The following is a 25,415-nucleotide window of genomic DNA, read 5'->3' as shown; positions in this document are numbered from 1 at the left end:
TAAGTGAGCTTCATATCTGACTTTCTAATATCACTGTGCCGATTGTTTAATAAAAAAACGAGCATTTAAAGCACAGCAATATAAATGTAAAACAATGATTTGCAGAAAAAAAATATATTTTGTCACTTTAATTAATGTGGAACATAAAATAATTAGAAAAATGCAACTAAAAATTAAAAACATTTTGTAATAAATCTCTCTAAATTTCCCATCAGGGGTACTAATCACACTATCTGGAATTAGGGGAATTAACCGCACTGTTTCAAATCAAGGGAAGCTACTCTGGATTGCAGTCCTCGTCCTTGCTCTGGGTCTCTATGTTGATGGTGCTGCCCCCTATGGCCAAGTTTCCCACAGACTCCACCACCAGATGTCTGCAACAACAACATTGTTAGACGGTCAGTCATGCACATCAGAGGTGTCACCAGTCAGTCATGCACATTGAAGGTGTCACCAGTCAGTCATGCACATCGGAGGTGTCACCAGTCAGTCATGCACATCAGAGGTGTCACCAGTCAGTCATGCACATCGGAGGTGTCACCAGTCAGTCATGCACATCGGAGGTGTTACCAGTCAGTCATGCACGTCAGAGGTGTCACCAGTCAGTCATGCACATCAGAGGTGTCACCAGTCAGTCATGCACGTCAGAGGTGTCACCAGTCAGTCATGCACATCAGAGGTGTCACCAGTCAGTCATGCACATCGTAGGGGTCACCATCGGACGCGTCCCCACAGGAAATTTAACCGGTTTCGTGATTGTTAGCACTGCAGCACATCGGTGTAATAAAATGTTAGGATTTTTATTTTCTCGTATTTTTTTGGTTCCTCTTCTTCACAGCTTCACACATACACACACAAGCACGCAAACACATACACACAAACAACATACTACACACACATCTGTCCAAAACACTCACTCACACAACGCACACACAAATTCTCACTCACACACTTACACTGACTCACTTACACACACACAAATACATACACACACACACTTACACACAGTACCGTTCTCAAGCCCCATATAGACATTATTCAGTTTCCTGCTCCTATTTTTACCCTAACGCAGGCCCTGTCCTAAACAACCGTCTAAAGAACGTCGAATGGAGGCCACCGAGTTGACGAGAATCCTTCTATCATATTGTTGACACGGAAAAAATGGTTTTTTTTTAAATATTTTGACTTAAAAAAATAAAAGATAAAAACTTAGGAGTAAAAATAATTTTGAAATGTACAATTGATAGAATAAATCTTATAAAAGTTGCGAATCCAGAAAACTTGAAAATAAATTTTTGAGTTTACGTCTACATTTCTATTTATTTTCATCAAGCCCAAGTTATAAACGGATGTTTCACTTTTGTAAGACCAACATTGATTGGCTGAACAGGTAAATTAAAACTTACATGTGGTAGTTTACCGGAGACCGAGGTGATTGTAGAAAGTCTTCCATGTTCATGCTTTCAAACCTAGAAAATTTAAAACAGTTGACAATTAAAAATATTTGACTAATTAATAACTTAGAAAAAAATGAAACACCGTGTTAAAAACGGTTCTAATTTAGACCAGGTTGACCTACATTAATTAGGTGTCCTTGAACTTAAAGGTGCCAGCTGGTACAAAATTTTGTCTTTATGCGAGATATAGACAGCTAAAATTCTTAACACAATCAGTTCATACCTTTCTCTAAATGAAATATCTATCGAGCTATTTATAATTGATACTATTATCCCCACGTAAACATATCGTTTTCCATTTGAGATAAATTAAAATAATTTGGTTACAAAGTATAGGAAAGTGAATCGTTTAAAAAAAAATTGACATTATCAAAAATATTTTTGTTGCTCTTATATTGCCATATTTTTAAAGCGGTTATAGATAAATACATTTCTGCTGATCACTTAAGACAAACTTAATGGCTTGAGCAGTGTTTAGTTATGGAGGCTTTATATATATATATATATATATATATATATATATATTACAAAGTCATTCCATAATAAGTTAATACTCGAACCTATGATTGAGAGTTTATGACATTCGAAAGTTAGAAATTTAAAGCCAGTGAATGCGTAAGTTAGTTTGGGAGTCTCTTGGGGGTGAGTGTGTATTGACGCTATTATTCTCTGCCTACGCCCTGTACCAAACTAGAAGTAAGTTTAGTGTTGCTTACTTGGACCTGTACCGACTAGAAGTAAGTTTAGTGTTGCTTACTTGGACCTGTACCGACTAGAAGTAAGTTTAGTGTTGCTTACTTGGACCTGTACCGACTAGAAGTAAGTTTAGTGTTGCTTACTTGGACCTGTACCGACTAGAAGCAAGTATAGCTTACTTGGGCTTGGGTGAAGTCGGGTTGTTGCTGTGTCTGGTGTCTGGTTGTTTTGGTATCGTCTGCTGGTGGTCAGCTCTTCCATTAGATGCACCTGCAGGCAGATCGTCTAGCACTTTAGGGAGCGTCGTGCTGCTATCTGCCTTCTGTTCATCTGTATGAAGATATTTCTGGTGACTGGTTGTATAATTATCTAGTTGATGATGCCTAGTGTGTGGTCAATGTAGTTGTATATTTTATGTTGTTGTTGATGTTAGGTTGTGTGTGGTCAGTGTAGTTGTATATTTTATGTTGTTGTTGATGTTGGGTTTTGTGAGGTCAGTGTAGTTGTATATTTGAGAGAGTTCGTACCGTGACAGGAGAAATGATCTCAGACAAAATGTCTTTTGTCCATGAGATGATAATAATATGTCCTTGAGATCATTTTTTCTCGAGATCATATGCCGTAGATATCATAATTATGTACTTGATCATTTCCTGAGATAATTTGTCTGGGATATTTTGTCTGGGATATTTTGTCTGGGATATTTTGTCTGGATATTTTGTCTGGGATATTTTGTCTGGATATTTTGTCTGGATATTTTGTCTGGATATTTTGTCTGAGATATTTTGTCTGGGATATTTTGTCTGGGATATTTTGTCTGGGATATTTTGTCTGGGATATTTTGTCTGGGATATTTTGTCTGGGATATTTTGTCTGGGATATTTTGTCTGGGATATTTTGTCCTGAGATCATTTGTCATGGAACCGTTCGTCCAGTTGTGGATTGTGTTGGTTAAGATGAAGGTCCTAGGTGTTGGTGAAGTTGTATGTAAATGTGGTTGTGGTTATTTATACTGATAAAAAAGTTGTTTTATTCCAGATCTATATGCTAACGAAAGTATTGTTGCGTATAATTATGATTTAATGTTGCTGTTACCTGTGAGTTTGGGAACTGTTTCGTGGCTGGTAGGTGTTGACGCAGTAGCATACCCTGATGATGCTGGCGTCCTACCACCACTTGATGATGCTGGCGTCCTACCACCACTTGATGATGTTGTCTTTCTACTACCATAAGTGGTGGACGGCGATTTGATGAGCGTCTGATGCTCGATGGCTATTTCTTTCTGCTGGGTTGCGTCACTCCACGTAGTAGCGTCAGTGTCAATATCTGCGTCAGTGTACGCCCTCTCAACAGTTTTCATGTTGTACAGAGGATCACATGACCGTCCCACCCCGCCCCCACCCCGCTTAGCCCCATGCTGATGTAGTTTAGCCACCACAACTGTGTTGGTCAGATGTTGAGCGAGGGCGACCGGTGTCGTGCCGTAACTGTTGGCTTTGTTGACATCACATTTTAAACTTATCAACGTGTCAACACAGCGCAAGTTCCCGAATAAAATACAACACAACAGCGGGGTTAGAGAAACGGAGGCTGCTCCGGATGGAGTTGTAGTTACATTGAAAGCTTTGACGAAAAGTTTAGCAGAGGGAGAAATGTCGTAAGCTTTGTTCACATCGGCACCATTTGCTGCTAGTTTGCAGACGACCATGTCGTGACCTTTCACGCATGCCAGCATCATGGCGTCACATCCGTCCCGCTCCTTGTAGTTGACGTCAGTGCCTTTTTGACACAAATAATCAACGAGAGTATCGTGGCCGTTGTAAGCGGCCTGGAGTAGGGCGGGTCTCTTTCCCCGGCAGGCAGGGTTCAAGTTTTCTAGAACGTATCTGGCAGCCTCCAAAGAGCCATTTTGAGCGGCACTGACTAGCGCGTCTTTTTCATTCTCGGCCCGTTTGCTGACGTCATTCGTGATCAGGAAGTTGAGGATATCTGTGTGTCCCTTCCGTGCCGCTATCATTACGGCTGTTTCCCTTTTGCGACTTCTAAGCGCTGGGTCCGCTTTACACTGGATCAATTTTTTGACGGTCTCCAAATGTCCGTTTTGTGTTGCTAACATTAACGGAGTCCAGTCGTTTTTGTTGCGCACGTTGACATCCGGGCATTTCTTGATAAATTTATCAACCAGTTCCTGGTTTCCGTTTTTAGCAGCAAGGTGAAGGTTGGTCCAGCCATCGGACGACACGTCGTTTATTTGACAACCCGCTTGCAGCATTAAATTCACCAAAAACGGATCGTTGCTAAGGGTTGCTAAAAGCATGGCGTTCCAACCACGCTCACTTCTGCAATCAATCCTGGCGCCATGCTTCAGTAACAGTTCGACCGTTCTAGAACTTCTGTTCTTGGACGCCAGCATCAGCGGCGTGTAGCCTTGTTTACTCGCCCTGTTGATGTCAGCCTTGTGGTCGATGAGAATCATCACCACAGCAAAATGACCTTTTTCAGCCGCGCACATGACAGCAGTCTGACCCGCGGGGTCGGCGTGCTCCACCTGTGCCCCCAGCCTCAGTAGCAGCTCGACAACATGCACGTGATTCTCCATGCACGCGACCATCAGAGGCGTGGCCCCCTTCTTGTCAACGACGTCAACACCCACGCCATACCTAACCAGAACCTCAACAGCTTCAGCTACGTTGGCTTTAGCCGCGTAGTGCAGGGCTGTCCACCCCTGCTCGTCAGTGTGACGTAGATCAACGCCCTGAGTTAGCAGACTCTTCAACTCCTGTACACATTGTTTGTTAGAGACAAACAGCATAAGTTTCTTGCATTTATCGGTGCATATGTGGAGCCCGTTCTGATAATGTGCTTTTCTGGCTGACGACATGGTGTGGGAATCTGTGAAATGTGGGAATCTGTGAAATATGGGAATCTGTGGAATGTGGTAATCTATGAAATGGGGGAATCTGTAAAATGTGGAAATCTGTGAAATGTGGGAATCTGTGAAATGTGGAAATCTGGGAAATGTGGGAATCTGTGAAATGTGGGAATATTTGAAATGTGGGAATCTGTGAAATGGGGAATCTGTGAAATGTGGGAATCTGTTTAATGTGGGAATGTAATGGTAGCAAGGAGAACAAGCAGTTAAACATGTGTGCAGAAACCAATAGTTTTGTTAAACACACACGAACATTTGCTAAGTTATTAGAGATATTTATGAACATTTTGTTATGTTTGGAAATCTCAACATTATGCATGTTTTACAGTATACTATTTGATACCTTATAAATATATACATATATAAATATAGGCCTATATATATATATATATATATATATATATATATATATATATATATATATATATATATATATATATATATATATATATATATATATAATGTTAAAATTGAGCTTACCTTTAAGAAAAAACCTGGCCTAATCACTTGTTGGAAGCTGAGTCTTGAATGACCACGGCGTGTTTAAGTATCGTGTACAGAACCCACCTTTCAGCAGCCTAATATAAAATCGTGTACGGGATTCCCCTTGCCAGATTCTAGTTACCGGGCGAAAAGAAAACCAACAGAACATGAAAACCCACATCCTGTCTGTCTGTAGCATCCTTGTGTGTGTGTGTGTGTGTGTGTGTGTGTGTGTGTGTGTTGGACTGTGTGTTTGTAATACGACACTGGGGGGACCTTCTAAACGGGTTTGGGAATACAAGATCATACTTTGGATTTGTAGACACGAAGGCCCGCTAGGATTTGTAGACATGGTATCTGAGTCAATAACATTACGTGAGAAGACGGGCTTCAAACCCGACATTTTCCTGGGTATTTCCCACCAAACGTTGGTCGCTGGTTGTATTTTAGATTGATGTTCTTAATTTAATCGATAGTTTAATGTATGTGTTGTTGGCGGTTTAAAAAAAGTGTTTACAATTATAGCGAAGACAGCTTTTAAAAATGTTTAAGTAAAAAAAATTACAAACTGTGTGAACATGAATAACAGAAAGAGCTAAGTCTAGACCGAGTATCGTTTTTTTGCCTATCCGTAGCTAAGCTGGTGCTTTAGTTAAACCTAACCTTTATATACCATATCCTATATATCTCCCCCCCCCCCCTTTTAAGAAAAAGCCGAGGAAATGACAAAAAAATATAGAATTAATAAAATAATTACCAGATGTGGAACAAAATCATGGGACAGGATTTAAATTCTATTCTCACGTTATCTTTGATTTCATCCGTTTATCTGAATCTGTTGTATATATTTTTATACTGAGGGCAAAACTTGATAAATCCACATTTTGTACAATCCCAAAACTTTAACACCTTCTATAAAAGTAAGTCACTAAAGTTACCTTTTCGAACTTGGCGGTCGCCGGTGCAGATAAAGTAGAGCTATACTGGGTGAACAGGAAGTCTTACGAACTCGATTATTTCAGGTTACCAAAAATAATTTTAAAGAATGAAAAGAGGGGGTAGGTGACTGATAGATCTATTAATACATGATACTTAACTGTTTTCGCATGTGAAGTTGTTTCAAATTCCCCCTTCTCTTCCTTTTAAAATCGAAACAATTTTTTTTCTACCAGTTGAATCAGCGACCCTTCTCACAAGACCTCGCCCGTAGTGCAAATATTTACATTGAACCTAATTATACAGCACATGAGATTTTTTTAGCAAAGGTATGACAGGTGTAAAGCATAGACCCCATCTTCTCGCTCCAGTACCCAGGGCTCCTAGGGCCGCCACACATTTTTTATTTATTTTCTCTACTTTTGCGGGTCTACGACAACTTTCTTTACAATTCTTAGAGATAGTCCGGGTACTGTCAGTTTTTTATGTTTTTTACTGTCTTTGACTACGTTTCCATGGGTACTTTCTGTCTTATTTACCTTTACGACATCCATTCCTTTGATCTGGTCTAACCCTTAAATCATGGCCTACCCAGCGCCATTCTAATTTAAGCTTTTATTTATTTCAGTCAGTCTGATTGCTTGTTTTTTCTTTGTTTATTAGATTTGGAAAATTGTATATGTTAGTTTTGACCCACTTTTAAACGCAGCTGTCTTTCAGGGTTATGGATCGCAAATATTTTAAATCTTAGCCTGTTTAGTGTCAATTTAATTTAAAACGAATGACTACAACGTGGGGAAAAAAACGTCTTTAATAAAAGCTTTGGTCTCTAAAATATGTAAGACCAAAACTTTGATTAAAGGAAGCAAGTGTATTTTATTTTCTTATTTTTAGAGCATTATATAGCTTGTTATTATAAAGGATTTTTTTTTATTTTTGTAGGCCTATATCTTAAAATTACTATTGTTATAACATTTTAAAATGTAACAGTTTTAAACAATCTTTTAGTCACGGTGTTATTTTAGTGCAAATATTTTAAATAAAAAAGTTAAATACAGCTTGCCATAGTTACTTAATTTCTTTTAGGAAAATGTCTATTAATTTTTATATGCCTAAACTGTATTTTAGCAATTAATAATTTTGAAAAACCATAATGCTATTTAAATAACAGATAATTAGAAAATAATGATTATGGCAATTTTTAGATGTTAGGCTTGCGAATTTAGATATTTGTTTAAAAAATGTAAATATCTTCCAACGTTCGATAATAAACATTATATTAACAGAGACATTAGGAAATTAGTGGATTTCAACTTAATAAATGACAGAAACTGCTGCGGTTTGGTTAAATTTTATTAAAATAAAAAATAAAACTTATAAAACAGCAACAATGGTAGTTTGAGGAGAGAAAGCAAGCAGTTTTCAATTTATTTTACATCACCGAGAGATCTAAATATAAACACAAAAAAGATCAGAAGAAGATTATATTTTACTGCGATTTGTTCAACTGTTGTTTAAACATACAATTTGATTAGCAAAACGATAAAACTGAGATCAAAGAAAAGTAAATAGGTCAACATATTTGTCAAAAAAATGTTAAACATTTCAATAAAAACGGAACTATTTATCAATCAATTGATTATAAAAATTAAGAAATATTTTTATTTCTAATCTGAAGAAGATTCATTGAAGAACTCAATAGATAGTGACCGACAATAACCTTCTTTACTCGAATTTCAAAGCAATTTTCTCCATTAAAATCAATTGAAATGCCATTAATCCATTCTAGTACCCAAAAATCAACCCAATTGTTCTTTGTAGGGCCCGGGTGTTTTATTTTAATTAAAAATATGTTTATACATAACAAATTTTGTTTAATAACATAATAAAGAAAATACAAAGAAATAAACTGGTTTTATGTAGTGTATTTACTTTTGACAATGGGTCAACTCAGAGGCGTAGCGAGGGGGGGGGGGGGGGGGGGGGCATATGTCGCCGGGTGCCGACCTTAGGGGGGGGGGGGCGCCAAATTGAAAGTTTGAGGGGGGGGGGGGGTGCAAATGAAAATTTTGAGGGGGGGGGTGCAAATCGAAAGTTTGTCCCCGGGTGCCGGGAAGGGTCGCTACGCCTCTCGGTCAACTTGAGCTTATGGGAAATGCTGGTGGAGTTGTAGGCCAAGTGTAGGGTGGAGTAGGTAGGTGAAGTAGCTTCACAATGTTCCGTAAATTTGTTAGGTGTCATTATAAATATAGTCTCCTTGCACAATAATTTCGGGGTGTTCTATGTTCCACAAACTGTTAAACCCGCTAATCTGGTATCTCAAATTTCGCTCGATTTTCAAATGAAATTTTCGACAGCTCGTATATCTATGGGTGAACTGAATTATGTTGAGCAGAATGATGGATTCCATTGTACCATAATCATGTTGATACGTTTGAGTTGGTGAGTGTTTGTGCATGTATTAGCATAATTATACCATAATGTATTCAGTAAAACTTTGCGACTGTAAGTCGATGTCCGATTCGTAATCGCTGCTGTAGGATGTGTCCGGGTTGATGTGTGCTTTCAACCACTTGTCAACCTTCTGGCTGGACTCGATGGGGTTGTGCAAGATGAGGGATCCCTTCTTTGAAATGTCAACAGTCCTTTCCGTGTGCCTGGGGGGATGGAAGTTTGGTACAGTGTGGTTGTATGACTGGCTAGAACTGGGTTCAAGCACGCTTATAGAGGTGTGTGTGTGTTTGTATGACTGGCTAGAACTGGGTTCAAGCACGCTTATAGAGGTGTGTGTGTGTTTGTATGACTGGCTAGAACTGGGTTCAAGCACGCTAACAGAAGTGTGTGTGTTTGTATGACTGGCTAGAACTGGGTTCAAGCACGCTTACAGAAGTGTGTGTGTGTGTGTTTGTATGACTGGCTAGAACTGGGTTCAAGCAGCTTACAGAAGTGTGTGTGGTTGTATGACTGACTAGAAGTGTGTGTGTTTGTATGACTGGCTAGAAGTGTGTGTGTGTGTGTTTGTATGACTGGCTAGAACTGGGTTCAAGCACGCTTACAGAAGTGTGTGTGTTTGTATGACTGGCTAGAACTGGGTTCAAGCACGCTAACAGAAGTGTGTGTGTTTGTATGACTGGCTAGAACTGGGTTCAAGCACGCTAACAGAAGTGTGTGTGTGGTTGTATGACTGGCTAGAAGTGTGTGTGTGTGTGTTTGTATGACTGGCTAGAACTGGGTTCAAGCACGCTTACAGAAGTGTGTGTGTTTGTATGACTGGCTAGAACTGGGTTCAAGCACGCTAACAGAAGTGTGTGTGTTTGTATGACTGGCTAGAACTGGGTTCAAGCACGCTAACAGAAGTGTGTGTGGTTGTATGACTGGCTAGAAGTGTGTGTGTGTGTGTTTGTATGACTGGCTAGAACTGGGTTCAAGCACGCTAACAGAAGTGTGTGTGTGTGGTTGTATGACTGGCTAGAAGTGTGTGTGTGTGTTTGTATGACTGGCTAGAACTGGGTTCAAGCACGCTTACAGAAGTGTGTGTGTGTGTTTGTATGACTGGCTAGAACTGGGTTCAAGCAGCTTACAGAAGTGTGTGTGTGTGTTTGTATGACTGGCTAGAACTGGCTTCAAGCACGCTAACAAAAGTGTGTGTGTGTGTTTGTATGGCTGGCTAGAACTGGGTACAATCTGCTTACAAAAGTGTGTGTGTGTTTGTATGACTGGCTAGAACTGGGTTCAAGCAGCTTACAGAAGTGTGTGTGTGTGTTTGTATGGCTGGCTAGAACTGGGTACAAGCAGCTTACAAAAGTGTGTGTGTGTTTGTATGGCTGGCTAGAACTGGGTTCAAGCAGCTTACAGAAGTGTGTGTGTGTGTTTGTATGGCTGGCTAGAACTGGGTTCAAGCAGCTTACAGAAGTGTGTGTGTTTGTATGGTTGGATAGAACTGGGTTCAAGCAGCTTACAGAAGTGTGTGTGTGTGTTTGTATGACTGGCTAGAACTGGGTTCAAGCACGCTTATAGAGGTGTGTGTGTGTGTGTGTGTTTGTATGACTGGCTAGATCTGGGTTCAAGCACGCTTATAGAGGTGCCTAACACTCACTCGCGTTTTTCTTTAAGTGTGTTATTATCAGTTCTTGTATAACAAGGCTAGTATATTACCTGGTTTTATGAAAACAACATTTTCCTGGGTAAAATGAATAAACTGTTTCTTACCCACTTTCTTGATGCACTGCACGATTGAAAATATTTTCTTTCAAACCTCCTGTAATTTTATTGAAAATGAAATCAGTAATTATTTTTAGACGTATAAAACTATTTTAGTTTCGCTTTTATGGTATCATAATTAATAAAGCTAATTAATTCAAAATAATTTGTTTAAATCAGTTGTAATATAAACAATATCATATGCATATAAATGAAACAATACATGCAATATATAATTTGGTTATGTCAGAAAATCGACTTATACATTTTTTAATTCACTATTCTTAAGATTTTCGACATTTAACTATTTCATAATTTATAAAAATATATAACTTTTAAAACAAAAATTATTATACTACTTTAATTGCCAGTATATTATGAAGGCTATAAGAGTAACTTATGTTTTTTCAAAATATGGACTTAGTAAGTTTAGCAAATGGTCTCCTCATATTCGATGTACGACATTAATTTCACTCTACAACCACAAGCAAGTTGTAATTAGCGTAACGAAATAACACACTGTGTGCTAACTATAACTGTTTGAAGCCCGGCTTTTTAGACAATTTAAGAACTTAGTGATTTTATTTTAAAATATGGCTTCACAAATGTCAACGGCGTAAATGATGCATAACCTGTTGATAATTAATACTTAATTGTGCTGAAGGGAATCCCTTCCATCACTAAAATTAAGAACGAAGATGACGAAGTTACTCTTTCTAATCTAACAATCCCGCCGTTTTGAATTTCCTCTAACGTGTGTCAGGTACCCATCAGAGCTGCGTGGACTCAATTTGTCAGGCTTTCGCGATTCCGGACCGAGATTCGAACTCAAGACTTTAATGCTAGAAGTCAATCGTTGAATCACTCGATCATGTGCATACATTTCAGCCCTTAAAATACAACTTATTTTTTAAAATACGTTAGTATAAGTATGTACTTACCAGGACTGGCGGATATTGCTTGAGAAATCAACCGGCCAGTGGTTGGTATAACGCCATCGTCAGCTTGTCGGGAAGTTGAAGGCAACGTGCTGGCCCGTTCTGTCGCTGTTTTCTCTACCAGAGCGTTTGTATGCGTCACACTAACCTGGGATACGAGAAATGGATCTTTGCAGTCAGTCGGGGGGTCCACATCTGAGGCTTGGTGGTCAAGTAGAAGTTTGGCAAGGTCGCTCTGACCTTTTTTATGTGCAATCATGAGAGCAGTGACGTCATAATCGTTCTTTCTGTTGACATCGGCGCCTGCATTTAATAGTGCCATTAGACATTCAACGTGGTTAAAGTATACACAAACATGGATTGGAACTGCCGAGACTAAAGTTCCATTTTCTATTGCAGCATCTTTAGCTTTCTGAAACTCTGGAGACATTTCGGGAAAACTGGGATTGGATACGAGTAAATTGACGTCACATCCGTGGTCGATTAGTTTCGATACGATGTTCAAGTGTCCTTTAGCGCAGGCGATGATGAGGGCGTTCCTTCCCTGGTCTTGGATTAAGTTTAAGTCGATGTCGGTGTTTCGACACAAGGCGTCAATGACGTCAGCATGATCATTGCAGGCGGCGTAGAACAGCGACCTCTTGAGACCGGTACATTGGATCTGTTTTTTGGTACAGTGGTCCATGATCAGCTTGACGATGCCGGCGTGTCCAGCAATGGCTGCTGACGTCAGCGCCGTCTGGAGATTTTTGTTGGTGTAGTGGATATCAGCGTCATGCTTGAGTAAAACCTCCACCGTGTCAACGTGACCTTTGTACGCGGCCAGCATGAGCGCTGTCAGGCCGTTATGGCTGACTTTATTCACCTCGGCGTAGTCTTCGAGTAAAAGGTTGACGGTGGTGGTGTGGCCGTTCTGGGCAGCCAGCAGCAGGGCCGTCCAGCCTTTCTTGTTCTCGTACTTGACGTTGGCGTGGTGCTTGAGCAGGATCTTCACGATCTCGTCCAGGCCTTTCTCGGCGGCCACACACAGCGCCGTCCAGCCGGTGACGTTACTGTGGTGGACGTTTGACCCGTGCTCAATCAGAGCCTGCACTGAGCGCGGCTCATCCTCCTGCGACGCCACCATCAGAGCCGTGGAGTCATTTTTGTTCACCATGAACACGTCTGCCCTGTGTTGGAGCAACAGGGATACAATCTTGTGGTGCCGCCTCTTCGCGGCGAACATCAAAGCATTCCATTTGACGTCCGTGTGTTTGTTGACATCCGCTCCGTTTTGCAACAGAACTTTCACGGTTTTCAGATGACCTTGACCTGACGCTATAATTAGAGCTGTTCGACCGGACGCATCTTCGTGATTAATGACAGCTTTATGCTGTATCAAAATCCTGACAATTTTCTCATTGCCGTAGTACGACGCGACGAGCAAGGGGGATAACTCTTTATCATTTGCCTGGTTGGCGTCTGCTTTGTGTTTTAAAAAAAAATCCGTCATCTCCTCGTCGTTGTTATCGACAGCCAACAACAGGGCTGTCCAACCGTCCCGGTTGCGGCTGTTCACATTCGCTTTGTGCTTCAACAAAAGCTCAACAATATTTTGGTGGCGATTTCTAGTCGCAAGGTAGAGCGGAGACAATGCAACATCCCCACTTATGTTGATTTCAGCCTCTTTTCTGATCAGAATGTCGACAATTTTACAATGTCCGTTATACGCGGCAAACATGACCGCAGTCCAACCGTTGTGTTCGCTGTGGTTGACGCTGGCTTTTTTCTCCAGCAATATCTTGACCACGTCGTAGTATCCATGGAACGACGCTGCTATCAACGACGTCCATCCGTGCTTGTTCTCTTTATCCACGCTATACCCCAGCTTCAACAAATGCTTGACCACCTTGTAATGCCCGAACGCCGAGGCCACGGTTAGAGCAGTATCCCCTTCACTGTTTTCTACCAGACTCTCATTATTGTTCTGAGTCAGCAGCTTAACAATGTCATACAACCCGAATCTAGCGGCTATCATGAGCGCTGTGCATCCTTGGACGTTCGCTTTAGCTTTCTCTATCCCCGGCTGTTTTAGCAACAGTTTGACGATGTGGGTGTAGCCTATCTCCGCGGCAATCATGAGCCCAGTCCAGCCTCTGCCGTCGGCGTGTGAGTAGATGCCTTTAATGTGAAGCATGTGCTTGACGTGACGGATGTCTCCTTTAGCGACGTACTCGAGGAACGTCGTGCAGTTGTCGCTGCACTGGTGCTGCTCGTGGGACACCTGGCGGTTCATTGTTCAATCATGCAGAACAACGATCAGATTGTTAAGGTCTTGATTTGTGATTTTTTTCCTATTTTCCTATCAAGAAGAAAAATAATAGCAGTAGATTAAAAGGTATAAAAAACAAGTATTATTTTATGGGGTAGGTGAGGTAGGGATCGCCTGTTTGAGTGACCTAACACGTATAGGGATAGTATGGTCAGCACTGTGCTCTGGTGTTTTTAGTTTTCCTAACGTAAGTTAGGTACCCATCAGAACTGGGTCGACCCAGGGACGTTGTCCGGGCTCTAGGCAGGGATCCGAACTCGAGACTTTCGTGTTAGCAGTCGAATGTTCTATCATTAGATCACACCGCCCCTTGAAATAAAAGGTCTATTTTCGTGCGATCACATAGGTTATTCATTGACTGTCGACTAGGGATGAAAAATTACTAAACGAAATGTAGACAAGGTTGGATAATGCTGAGGTCATTCTCTAGCCTATCACTAGTTGTTTCTTATTTTAATGCGTGAAACTGTGATCGGAGACTTGTTACATATAAAACAAATAATTAAACGTTGGAAGCGGTTTACGTGAATGATTGTGTCGTCAGCACCATCGAGACTCCATAAGATAATATGCCGATTAGCGAAATACAAATCTATAAAACATGGTTCAATAAAATGAATTCATGCTCAAAATATAACTACAATGAAGTGTTTTAAACAACACACGACACTACACTAGTGCTCTAAGTAAACCACGTTTGATATCGAGATCCTGAAAAACGAAACTAAAATCCCGAAAGCAAACGGAAGTATGTTGGATGACTCTCACGAACTGCAGTGATATTTTAAAAGCTATTTTGTTGGCCCACACAAGAATGTCAAACATTGATTATGATACAGCCACGCTTCAGTACTAAACGTTCTCAGGAAAACTAAGTCAGCAGACTTACATTTTGTGGTGTCACCAGATTCACTGGTGTCACCAGATTCACTGGTGTCACCAGATTCAGTTGTGTCACCAGATTCAGTTGTGTCACCAGATTCAGTGGTGTCACCACATTCACTGGTGTCACCAGATTCACTGGTGTCACCAGATTCAGTTGTGTCACCAGATTCAGTGGTGTCACCACATTCACTGGTGTCACCAGATTCACTGGTGTCACCAGATTCAGTGGTGTCACCAGATTTAGTGGTGTCACCAGATTTAGTGGTGGCACCAGATTCAGTGGTGTCACCAACTAGGGTGGCAGGGTGTCACTCACCATCTCCGCCAACGACATATATGATAGAGTAACAATATAGTAGAGGCAGTTTGTGTCAACCTATTCTGTATAATTTTGCCAAGTGTTTATGTATCTAATTTTAATACGTTTTAAACTGAAAAGTCAGATTTTCTTGTTAAAATTATTTATGGTGTCACCCCCCCCCCCCCTCGTTGAATGGTGTCCCCCCCGGTGCGATCCACCCACCCCGGCCCCGTCTCGTGACGCCCCTGGTTACATCAACTAACGCACATCTAAAACAAACACTTAGCCTCTTAGAGTGAGGTTAAAACTCAAAAAATAAATTAAGATGTAGCAAGTTTTGTCTAGTCGCCGTATAGCCGTAGCAAACTTTGTATGGGTGAAGTTCACATATAGGACATCTTGTCTCAGTCTGTCAGACGTGTAGTGTATTCTGTTTGAGTTCAGTTTACATAGAGGACATTTTGTATAGGCCAGGCATATATCTAGGTCATTTTATCTAGGCCCAGTATATACGCCTACCTTGGACATTAAGTCTAGTCCAAGTGTATATTTACGACATTTAGTCTAAGCCCAGCTTATATCTAAGACAATTTTTTAGGCTCAGTGTATATCCAGGACATTTTGTCTTGGCCTAATATATATCTAGAACATTAAGTCTAAGTCCAGCATATACGACATTCTGTCTACGTAATTAGAAACTTCGCAGTAGATCAAAGACATTTGTAAAAGTCTGCAGTAATTCTCTCAGTAGAATGAAATGTAAGGTGCTTTTATCCTATCATTACACCAGATCGGGCTACACATCAAAACATCAACAGTTTAAAAGATACAACAACCCAGTTTACTTAAACACTACCCAATGTAACCTATAGAACCCGGTCCTGACTCAGGTAACACACGTTGCTAGGCAACACGTCACATGGTTCCAGCACCGGTGCCTGCTCCAGGCTATAACAGACACGACAGACAGGTACGACGGCCACCAACTTTAAAACCGGCGCGGCGTTAAAATACTTGTCTCCACTTTGGCTTATTCAGAGCTAGCTGGATATTTGTTATGGAAATTTCGTTCACGATTTATTCGTTGAGAAGGATTTTTTTTGGATTAACGGCAAAATGCAATGGGGTAACTTGTTAAAATAAATGATTAATGTTCTTATAGTTCTTTTTTTTCGTTTTCGTAAATTTCACGGTTTTGATTGTAGTTGATTTAAAATACAAACAGTTGAAATAAAATGTGTTCATAGTTTAGTTGTCTCAGATGTGTATTAACAAATTAACAAAACTAAGCCTAGTTCTTATAGATGTGTCTATAATCTGATATATAAATATACTTGCAGCAGTTAAGCTTTCACATATCATAACCATAGATCTTACCTTTAAGTTGGTTTTAATTGTCTTTTACATTAGTAAAAAGTGACATTTAGCTGATCTGTAAACGTAAATTAGACATGCATTTCCCCGCTTTCGCCTCAGTCGGGAATTTTCACCAGACACACAATAGGAATACTTTCACTATGTTCTACATCGTCCGATTACTTCTACTCTCAGCAGTATAAGTATGAGTTAACATTTTAGAAAGTCCTAAACCACGAGTATACCACTGAACTTCTAAACCAAGCCTGAAACTATAGCTCAGATAGTCTCAGAGCTTTAGCATCGTTGTGAAATTTCCAACGTTCTACTTTCCTTTTTAAACGGAATACCATCCGCCATGAAACCGGGTCGGTTGTTCAAATAAAACTCGGTTAGGTTACTCAATTCCACCTACGTCATCACATCATGCCTGGTCGCATCACGACTAACTTTAAGTCAGCTGGTGTAGAGATCTCAGGTCCTGGTTGGAAGTCGAAAACCGGTTTTTAGTTTGATTTCCGCAACACAGCTTTTAACGGCGTTAAGACGAATGTATTTGCTGATCCAGTAAAGGACACACAGGTTTGTTTGATGTAGTCTACCCTCCAAATATGATCTCGTTCCTAGACTGTGCTGGTAAATTTGGGATCAGAATGCACACTTTTGTTTAAATATTTTTAAACATCATGTTCAGTTAATAGAGAAAATATGTATTCGATAGAACAACATTGTAGCACTAAACGGTCCTTACACTAAATTCTCTAATTTAAAAAGCCAGATGCATTATTTAACCACGTTTTCTTAATTGCTCCACTTAATTGCTCCGGTAGTTTGAAGGGATGGGGGATGGGGAGGGGGGGGGGGTTGGGGAGGAAGGTAAGACCGGGGTTCTGAACTCGAGTCTTTTAGGTTAGAAGGCGCTCGTTCTACTGGCTCAACTTTCTGTATTTAAAATTATAAAAAAAAAACCATTTACCGTTTAAACATTGATTAACTCATTTTTTATTTTTTATTTGAGACAGTTAATGAAAAATAAATTTGGTGAAAAACAATACCATTTTTATCATTAGGTTGATTTAAGATGGAATTAACTTTCGCAAATTTATTAAAATGTAGTAGTCAGATATTTTAAATATTTAATAATCAATGCATTTTAAAACTCTATAGCCTACATCTAATCATTAATGTGTACTATTTTTAAGAAAACATTTTAAAGTCAAGTTTTTTTAAACTAAAATTAGTTTTAAGCAAACATTTGTAAGTTTACTTTCTAATGTAAACATTTTAGGTATATTTTTATCTCGGGGTCTATGACATCAGTTTTAAAATAGCATGAGTACATGACATCCTTGTTAAAATGCCATTATTACACGACATCCGTTTTAAAATGTCAAGATTACATGACATTCGTCATTTCATAGCGTCAGGAATCTATATTACTCTTATGATGGTGTCGTGATTATATGACAATATTTTTATGACGATGTCATGTGCATATGACATCGTTTCTCAACCTCTGTCAACTAGGTGCGCCTAGGTGCGTCCAGAGGCGTAGCGAGGGGGGGGGGGGGTGCGGGGGGGACATATGTCCCCGGGCGCCGACCTTAGGGGGGGCGCCTAAATGGGTTGGAAAAACAAACAAATTGAAAGTTTGATGGGGGGGGGGTGCAAACGAAAAGTTCGAGGGGCGGGGGTGCAAATTGAAAGTTTGGGGGGGGGGGGGGGTTGCAAATCGAAAGTTTGAAGGGGATGTGGGGTGCAAATGAAAAGGGTCGCTACGCCTCTACCTCAGTCGCACAAGTCAGCTCTATATGGAGCTGCTTCGTAGACTCTACGTCATTGTGGGACTAAATGCCGACTAATATTGTGTTAAGCTGGGTTTCTTTCATACATTTTAGCTCCATGGGAAAAAGGGGGTTAATAAAACTCACCAGGATACTTGAAAAGTTCAATCGAGTATGCGTGTGGAAAGGATGGAGGGGGATGGGGTGGGCGAGGTAGCTGGTTATGTTAGAGTATGCATTTTCTATTAAAATAAAAATAAAAACCCATTCCCTTTCTCCGACAGCCGCCTGAAAGAAAAATGGCTTCATAAAACGGATGTGAAAAAGTAAACATTTCTCGTAAGAAAACATCTCGGTTTATTCTCACTAGCTCCAGTTGTCCAGGAACAATGCTCAGTGATTTCTGCTGACGTCAGCCTTACAATTGTTCCACGAATTCTAGCGCCGTGTCGCAAAAGGCCATTTTGTCCAATCCCATTGTACATCCGGGTCAAATGATGGAGCAATACACATCACACCCTGGCTGATGGTTAACAATAAACATTCCATATATGGACACGTCACGTGCTCAGCTTCCTGCTATGTGACCTACATTTTGGGGAAAAACCCAACGGTTTTGAAAGGATCTGTAACAAACTATATATATATATACATATACATATACATATATATATACATATATATATATATATATATATATATATATATATATATATATATATATATATATATATATATATATATATATATATATATATATATACATATATATATATATATATATATATATATATATATATATATATATATATATATATATATATATATATATATATATATATATATATATATTATACACATACATATTTATATCTTTGGTTAAATATTTATTGAAAACGACACAATGCCTATGTTTAAATTTATACATTTTTAAAAATTTCGCTTCATACATGTCCGTGGTTTATTTAAAAATAATAAAGGGGGATATATAACATCTTAAAATAATAATAATATTGATACAGGTGTTCGAATTATTTAGCTGAATACTCGCTTGTATAAGGTTTTCTTCGTCACATTACTATGGAGAACATATGTGGTTCATCTGTCGTATACCGTTATATATGAGATGGGATGTTTTAAAAATGTTATACTTTTCTTTTATTTATAAATATTAATTAAAATAAAATGCAATCAATTTAGAGCGGTTTGAAAAAGTCTAAAGATTCGAAGTTTGTATTAAAAAATATATATGGGGAGGGCGATATAATATGCAATTAGAACTTATGTTTGCATTTCTCAAGGAGAAATATTATAGAAATCATTTTATTTGAAGCCGCTTTAGAATGATGGTAAAGACAAGAGTTGTAATTCAAATTGAAACAATTAACGCATACAAAAATAATAAAATAGGTTATTCTGGTTAAAAAATAACAACATATTTTCTTAGCAGTCTAAAATTTACAACGCGATGATACAAATACTATGATAAAATGTACAAGCTGTTAATGCACAAAAATAACATTAGCCCGTATTTTCTACGAATTAACAGGCATGAAAAAACATCTTTTCTAATTCAATTTTCCTCCCCCTCTCCCCCTCTCTTTATTATCCCTATATGAAGGCACGCTATAAACTCACCCGGAACTTTAACATACCATCCCTCCCCACTTTTTCGCCATTCCGATGTAATGACATGCTAACACTATTTGCCATACAAAAATTTTCTTATTCTTATAAATAAAAAAACTCAAACTTACACCTATTCACTCAAATACAACTACACCATAAACTTAAATAATTTCCAGTAAGTAAAACCTGAGCTTCAGTCTAAATTTATTCCAATGCTTACTCCGACATTTAAACATGCTAAGCTGCCATGTTAATCTAAGACCACACCAAAACATGACATAATTTAAAACCCTAACCTATAGCTTGGACTCCGAACGGAAGGTAAACCTTACTTTCCTAAAATATATACATTTTCTACGGGTTTGCCAAAAATTGGACCTTTACAAACAAAAGAAAAAGACGACACTAGTTTTAAATCCAAAACTTAACACGAGAATGCATCGAGACTCACCAAAACAAAATTGTTTTAGAAAAGTTTTTTTTTCTCTCTGTTGTTTAAAACACATGAATATTGCAAAACATTATTTATAGTCTGAATACATTACACTATTCTTTTATTATATATTTATATTTACCAAAAAATTCTTTTACGAAGGGGTCTGCAGTTATTTTTTGTTTATCAACTCTGCTCACGTTAGGAGAAGTAGAGGCGGGTGTTGACAGTGCTGGCCACACTATCCCTTTGTAAGCTGCGGTCACTGAAACAGGTGAACTATTTCACCGGTCCCAGAGAAGGCATTCTATTCGAAAGCTGACTTTAATTTTAGATGAACTTTAATTAAATGAATGTATAGAAAACAATGGGTTAAGTCTCTTGTTCACCTTACAAAATATAAATAAGAAATGAATCTGTTGGCTTACATATGTTGAGAAGATCGCAGAAAAGGATCTTTGGACTCCGATGTAGCATCAATCTCAGCATCAATCTCAGCCACCTTTGTAAAAAGAATATCGCAAATTTCCTGGTAGTTTCTGGATTTTGCAATCATGTGTGCTGTTGTTCCGTAATCGTTTTTCTGATTAATGTCAGCCCCGGCGCTAATTAAGATCTTAAGACATTCCGGTTGATTACAGTAGGCACAGACGTGGATCGGGCCGGCAGAGATTAAACTGCCGGCTTCAAGAAGAACCGGTTTGGCATCCGGCGACTGGGCGTTGGTTACCGTCCTGTTGATGTCGCAGCCGTGTTCCACCAACTTGGTGACGACATCGACGTGTCCTTTAGCGCAGGCCACGATGCTGGGACTGCGGCAGTTGTCTTGTATTAGGTTCAGCTCGGTTGTCTTCTCACACAGGGCGTCTATGACGAGCGGGTGGTTTTTGAGGGCGGCGGCGAACAGGCTCCTACGTAGACCCGGGCACGTGACCCCTTGCTGGTCGCAGTGCTTGATGATGGATCTGATAATGTCATCGTGACCTGACGCTGCCGCCAAGGTCATGGCCGTCTGACAGAATCTGTTCGAGTGCTCGACCGTTGCTCCACTTCTCAGCAACAAGTTTACCGTGTCACCGTGACCTTTGAACGTCGCCAGCATCAACGGCGTGACCCCGACTGACGTCACGCTATTGACGTCGGCGTGGTTGTCTAACAGAATGTTTACAGTACTAGTATGCCCATACCACGCGGCTAAAATAAGTGGTGTAAAACCCCTGATTTTGTGATTTACATCTGCATGTATTTTTAGAAGATATTTAACATTGTCGTTAAAACCTTTAGCGGCGGCTATGGCTAGAGCCGACCACCCGACACTGTTGATGTGAGAAATATTTGGGTTAACCGAAATGATCAGTTTGAGAGTTTTTAGATGATTTACTTGCGCGGCTATCATCAAAACACTGGACTGCAATTTGGTCAATTGTGAAACATTCGCACCGCTCTTTACCAGAAGTTTCACAGTTTTGTACCGAGCATTCTGCACCGCAAACATTAAAGCTGTCCATCCCAAACACGTGCCCAGGTTTACATCGGCTCTGTTGTTTACAAGTAGCCGGACAATGTCTGTGTGTCCGTTCTCTGAAGCTTCCATTAAAGCCGTTTTACCTTTGACGTCTTGACAATTGACGTCAGCGTTTTTTAACAGTAAGAGTTTGACGATACCAACGTGCCCACTGCGTGAAGCTAGCATCAACGCGGATGTTTTCTTGTACGTCCGCCTGTTGACCTGTGTGCCGTTGTTCAACAGGAAATCCACCATTTTGATGTCGTTGTTTTTGATGGCGTATAATAGCGATGTCCATCTTTGTGAGTTTCTGTAGTTTATATCTGCGTTATGCTTGATCAACAATTTAACAATGTTCAGATGGCGATTTTGTGCAGCGAGAAGTAGTGGGTTAAACATACCTTCTTGTGTTTCGACATTTGCTTTGTTTAAAAGTAAAGTATTCGCCACGGTGTAATGTCCTTGGCACGCTGCGAGACTCAAAGCGCTCCAGCCGCAGTTGTCTAAATGATCCACGTCAGCTTTAAGATTTAACAGTTTTTTTACCGCTCGACTGGCCCCGCGGTATGCCGACACCATCAAGGGGGTCCGTCCCAGATTATTCTTGACATCAACGCCTGTGTCACTGTGACCTAGCAGCTTCACAATGTCAACCCGACCTAAGGACAATGCGATAAAACAAGCCGTTTCTCCTTCGTTATTTTTCAGGTCTGTTCTCGCACCTTTCTGCACCAGAAGTCGCACGACATCAGCACGGCCAAAGCAAGCCGCAACCATCAATGCCGTGCAACCACTAGCGTTCACTTTGTCTATGTCAATATCCGGCATCGTCAGCAGAATCTTGACAATATTTATGGACCCCGTCGTAGCGGCCACCATTAGACCAGTCCAACCTTTGCCGTTGCTGAGCAAATGAACCCCGTCTCCTTTGTTAAGGAGATTTTTGACTTGGTTTTTGTTACCTTTGGATATGCACTCAAAGAAAGTTTTAATTGTGGATGTGGGCGTGTCAGAAGACACGTGACGCCCGGCGGCAGTTCTGACAGGCCCTGGACTGGCTTGTGCCATTCTTGTACTGTAAGCACTTCTATCTATAACTGGCAAAAAATTTTAACGGTATTATTTAAATGCTTTTAAAAAAATATTCTTCTTCTTCTTCTTCGTTCTTAATTGAGAATATGGTGGAGGATTTAGACAAGTCCAACTTCGTGAATAAACCGGACAGTGGTCTCCAGATCAGCAGATGCCCCATATAATTTTTAAAAATATATTAATTTTTTGACAGATCCTGTATCTACAACAGATAGATTAGATAAAATATTACAATGTAAAAAATTTTTTTTTAAAAATACTTACATTATGTCGTCAAATTTGTAAAGAAAAAATAATACAAAGAACTTAACTAACACGCCTTCTCTGCAGTACAGTTTTTCTTTTTTACTACATTCGCTGACTATAAAATATACATTTAAAAATTAATAGCTGCAAAACAAACGGGCGTACAAATCAACACATCGCGATTATTACACTGAAAAATAAAATTGTTTTTTAAAATAAATGAAGTTAATTTTATACTTCACGTTAAAAAAACAAAAAATTAATATCGGTTTCTGCAAGCATTTTCTTCAGGAGTAGCCTATAACCTTCATGACCCATCGACTTGCCAATGGACCTCTTTGAAATACTTTTTCCCTTTTATATCATTAATCGGGATTTCAGTATCCTTATTTATATATCTGAGTTCTAAAGCCTTGCTTGCCTTTATTGTGAGGATGCTGACGCAAAATAAATAGCTGACGTAATAAAAAATCAAATGAATTTTTTTCTTAGAAGACGAAAGGGAAGTAAATGAAAATTTAAAATAAAGTTTGACTCAGGTATTAAAACGTAATTCCCTTTTCTTAAAATCTTGTGTTAAAGTTTCTCGACTCACTTTTAAATATCACTGACGTGTCTATCTGGCAAGATGTCATCACTAATTATATACACCCAGTGGCGTAAGCAGGAGAGGGAGCGGGGGGGGGGGGGGGGGTTATTTGGGACAACCGTTTAACTTTAAGGTACAGCTGTTGGCGACGCTGGTCTTGTGTCGCTAATATTTAGTGCTAAAACAACATTCAGGATGCAGCCTGAAGATCTTAGATAACATGAATAAAAACCATTATATTATCGTCTTTTTCTTGACTGTCTATCGCATGTCCCTGCCTCTCTACTTAACCTACCCAGGCTCCATCCCCCCCCCCCCCCAGTGTCAAACATCGTGGGTCGCGCTCACACCTCCCTGTCAAATGCACATCCGGACCCACTCATAACAGACAACTACTCACGTTCATCCCGCTACCCCCACCCCCTTCGACCTCCTTAACTGATCTAACCTCGGTCAGTTTTCCCTTGTCTCACAGAGTTCCAGATGAATATAAATTAATTTCTCTCAATATTTATTACAATGATGGCGAATCTTAAAACGAAATCGAATACAACTTCACTCACTGGTTTCTTTAATGCGATAATTGAAACTGAAAATGGCAGAAATAGTAATATTGCTCTCAAAGTAAAATACACCCAGAAATCTCCATAAATTCAGCATCTTCACCTGTTTCTAACGCAAATTTTATAAAAGAAGTTCTAAGAGATAATTAAATAAAAATGTATTTGTTAGAAAATATCTGGAGACCTGAAGAACTTTTCAAACTTCCAGCAAGCGGACAAAGACATTAACATATTTAGTGTTGGTCCAAAATTTTAGATAGCGCATTTTGTAATATTATTTATACGTGTTTCTATTGACACTATCCGCAATTATATATATATATATATATATATATATATATATATATATATATATAGATAGATAGATAGATATATACACACAAACACAAATACACGCACATAGACACAGTGGCGGAACTAGAAAAAAAAGGCTCCCCCGCAAAGAAAAAATTAGGGCCCCCTATCTATATATATATATATATATATATATATATATATATATATATATATATATATATATATATATATATATATATATATATATATATATATATATATATATATATATATATATATATATATATATTTATTTATTTATTTAATTATTTATTTAATTATTTATTTATATACATATAACCTTTATCCTAACTTTAGTCTACTTCATTGCAATATATAACCATTCTGAAAGAACAAACCAGACAAATTTAGTCCCAACTCATTTTGGGCTAGAAATTATAACTGACACTACTAATCATGCTGGTCAAAAATGTATAAAGACGTAAGCTTAATTCGTGAATGGTTTCTGGCGTTATGTTTTTTTTTTCATTTTTGGCTTTTCTAATATCAATTTTGAAAACATCGATTTTTATAGCTATACCATTGTTTAGTACGTCTTATTTAAATAATAATTCAGAGAATCAATTGCTTTTTAATATACATAGTACGAAACTATTTAAATAAGCTTTGTGGGCATCCCTATTTCAAAGAAGGGCAGTAAGTCATGGAAGTAGTGTGAATGTTTGTCTACCTTTCAGACTATAGCTCTTGCAGATTTTAAAATATTTTTCTACGCAACAA

At 39.1% G+C, this 25,415-nt stretch overlaps 3 protein-coding genes across 3 annotated transcripts; all 3 read right to left on the bottom strand.

Annotated features, from left to right (window-relative positions):
- Positions 1-213: 213 nt before the first annotated feature.
- On the bottom strand, positions 214-5,036 carry LOC131948420 (ankyrin-3). The gene is made up of 4 exons (XM_059310026.1): positions 3,249-5,036; positions 2,333-2,483; positions 1,407-1,469; positions 214-374 (listed from the first exon to the last, which is right to left on the bottom strand). The coding sequence occupies exons 1-4, from the start codon at positions 5,032-5,034 to the stop codon at positions 278-280; spliced, it is 2,097 nt and encodes a 698-aa protein (XP_059166009.1). The 5' UTR covers positions 5,035-5,036; the 3' UTR covers positions 214-277.
- A 60-nt stretch (positions 5,037-5,096) lies between these two features.
- On the bottom strand, positions 5,097-18,764 carry LOC131948419 (ankyrin repeat domain-containing protein 50-like). The gene is made up of 5 exons (XM_059310024.1): positions 18,647-18,764; positions 14,843-15,130; positions 14,478-14,545; positions 11,646-13,905; positions 5,097-5,248 (listed from the first exon to the last, which is right to left on the bottom strand). Exons 1-5 carry the CDS (start codon positions 18,762-18,764, stop codon positions 5,097-5,099), a joined length of 2,886 nt encoding a protein of 961 aa, XP_059166007.1.
- Positions 18,765-20,765: 2,001 nt separating this feature from the next.
- On the bottom strand, positions 20,766-22,916 carry LOC131948418 (ankyrin repeat domain-containing protein 50-like). Its single transcript, XM_059310023.1, has one exon. The coding sequence runs from the start codon at positions 22,914-22,916 to the stop codon at positions 20,766-20,768; it is 2,151 nt and encodes a 716-aa protein (XP_059166006.1).
- Between the last annotated feature and the right edge of the window lie 2,499 nt (positions 22,917-25,415).

The sequence above is a fragment of the Physella acuta genome, unplaced genomic scaffold (assembly GCF_028476545.2).
Source record: "Physella acuta isolate Inbredline_101_S28 unplaced genomic scaffold, ASM2847654v3 ptg000644l, whole genome shotgun sequence".
NCBI lineage: Eukaryota > Metazoa > Mollusca > Gastropoda > Physidae > Physella > Physella acuta.
The sequence above is the reverse complement of the archived record's forward strand: the minus strand, read 5'-3'. Positions and strand labels throughout refer to the sequence as shown.

Excerpts from the sequence above, each read along its gene's own strand:
- LOC131948420 (XM_059310026.1), bottom strand. The coding sequence starts at position 5,034 with ATGTCGTCAGCCAGAAAAGCACATTATCAGAACGGGCTCCACATATGC. Across the intron at positions 2,484-3,248 it reads AACAGTTCCCAAACTCACAG|ATGAACAGAAGGCAGATAGC; the intron begins GTAACAGCAACA and ends ATCTTCATACAG. Across the intron at positions 1,470-2,332 it reads CCGACTTCACCCAAGCCCAA|GTTTGAAAGCATGAACATGG; the intron begins GTAAGCTATACT and ends TAAATTTTCTAG.
- LOC131948419 (XM_059310024.1), bottom strand. The coding sequence starts at position 18,764 with ATGTACAATGGGATTGGACAAAATGGCCTTTTGCGACACGGCGCTAGA. Across the intron at positions 14,546-14,842 it reads ATCTGGTGACACCACAAAAT|ATTTGTATTTCGCTAATCGG; the intron begins GTAAGTCTGCTG and ends CATGTTTTATAG. Across the intron at positions 13,906-14,477 it reads CTGACGACACAATCATTCAC|GTGTCCCACGAGCAGCACCA; the intron begins GTAAACCGCTTC and ends ATGAACCGCCAG.
- LOC131948418 (XM_059310023.1), bottom strand. The coding sequence starts at position 22,916 with ATGGCACAAGCCAGTCCAGGGCCTGTCAGAACTGCCGCCGGGCGTCAC.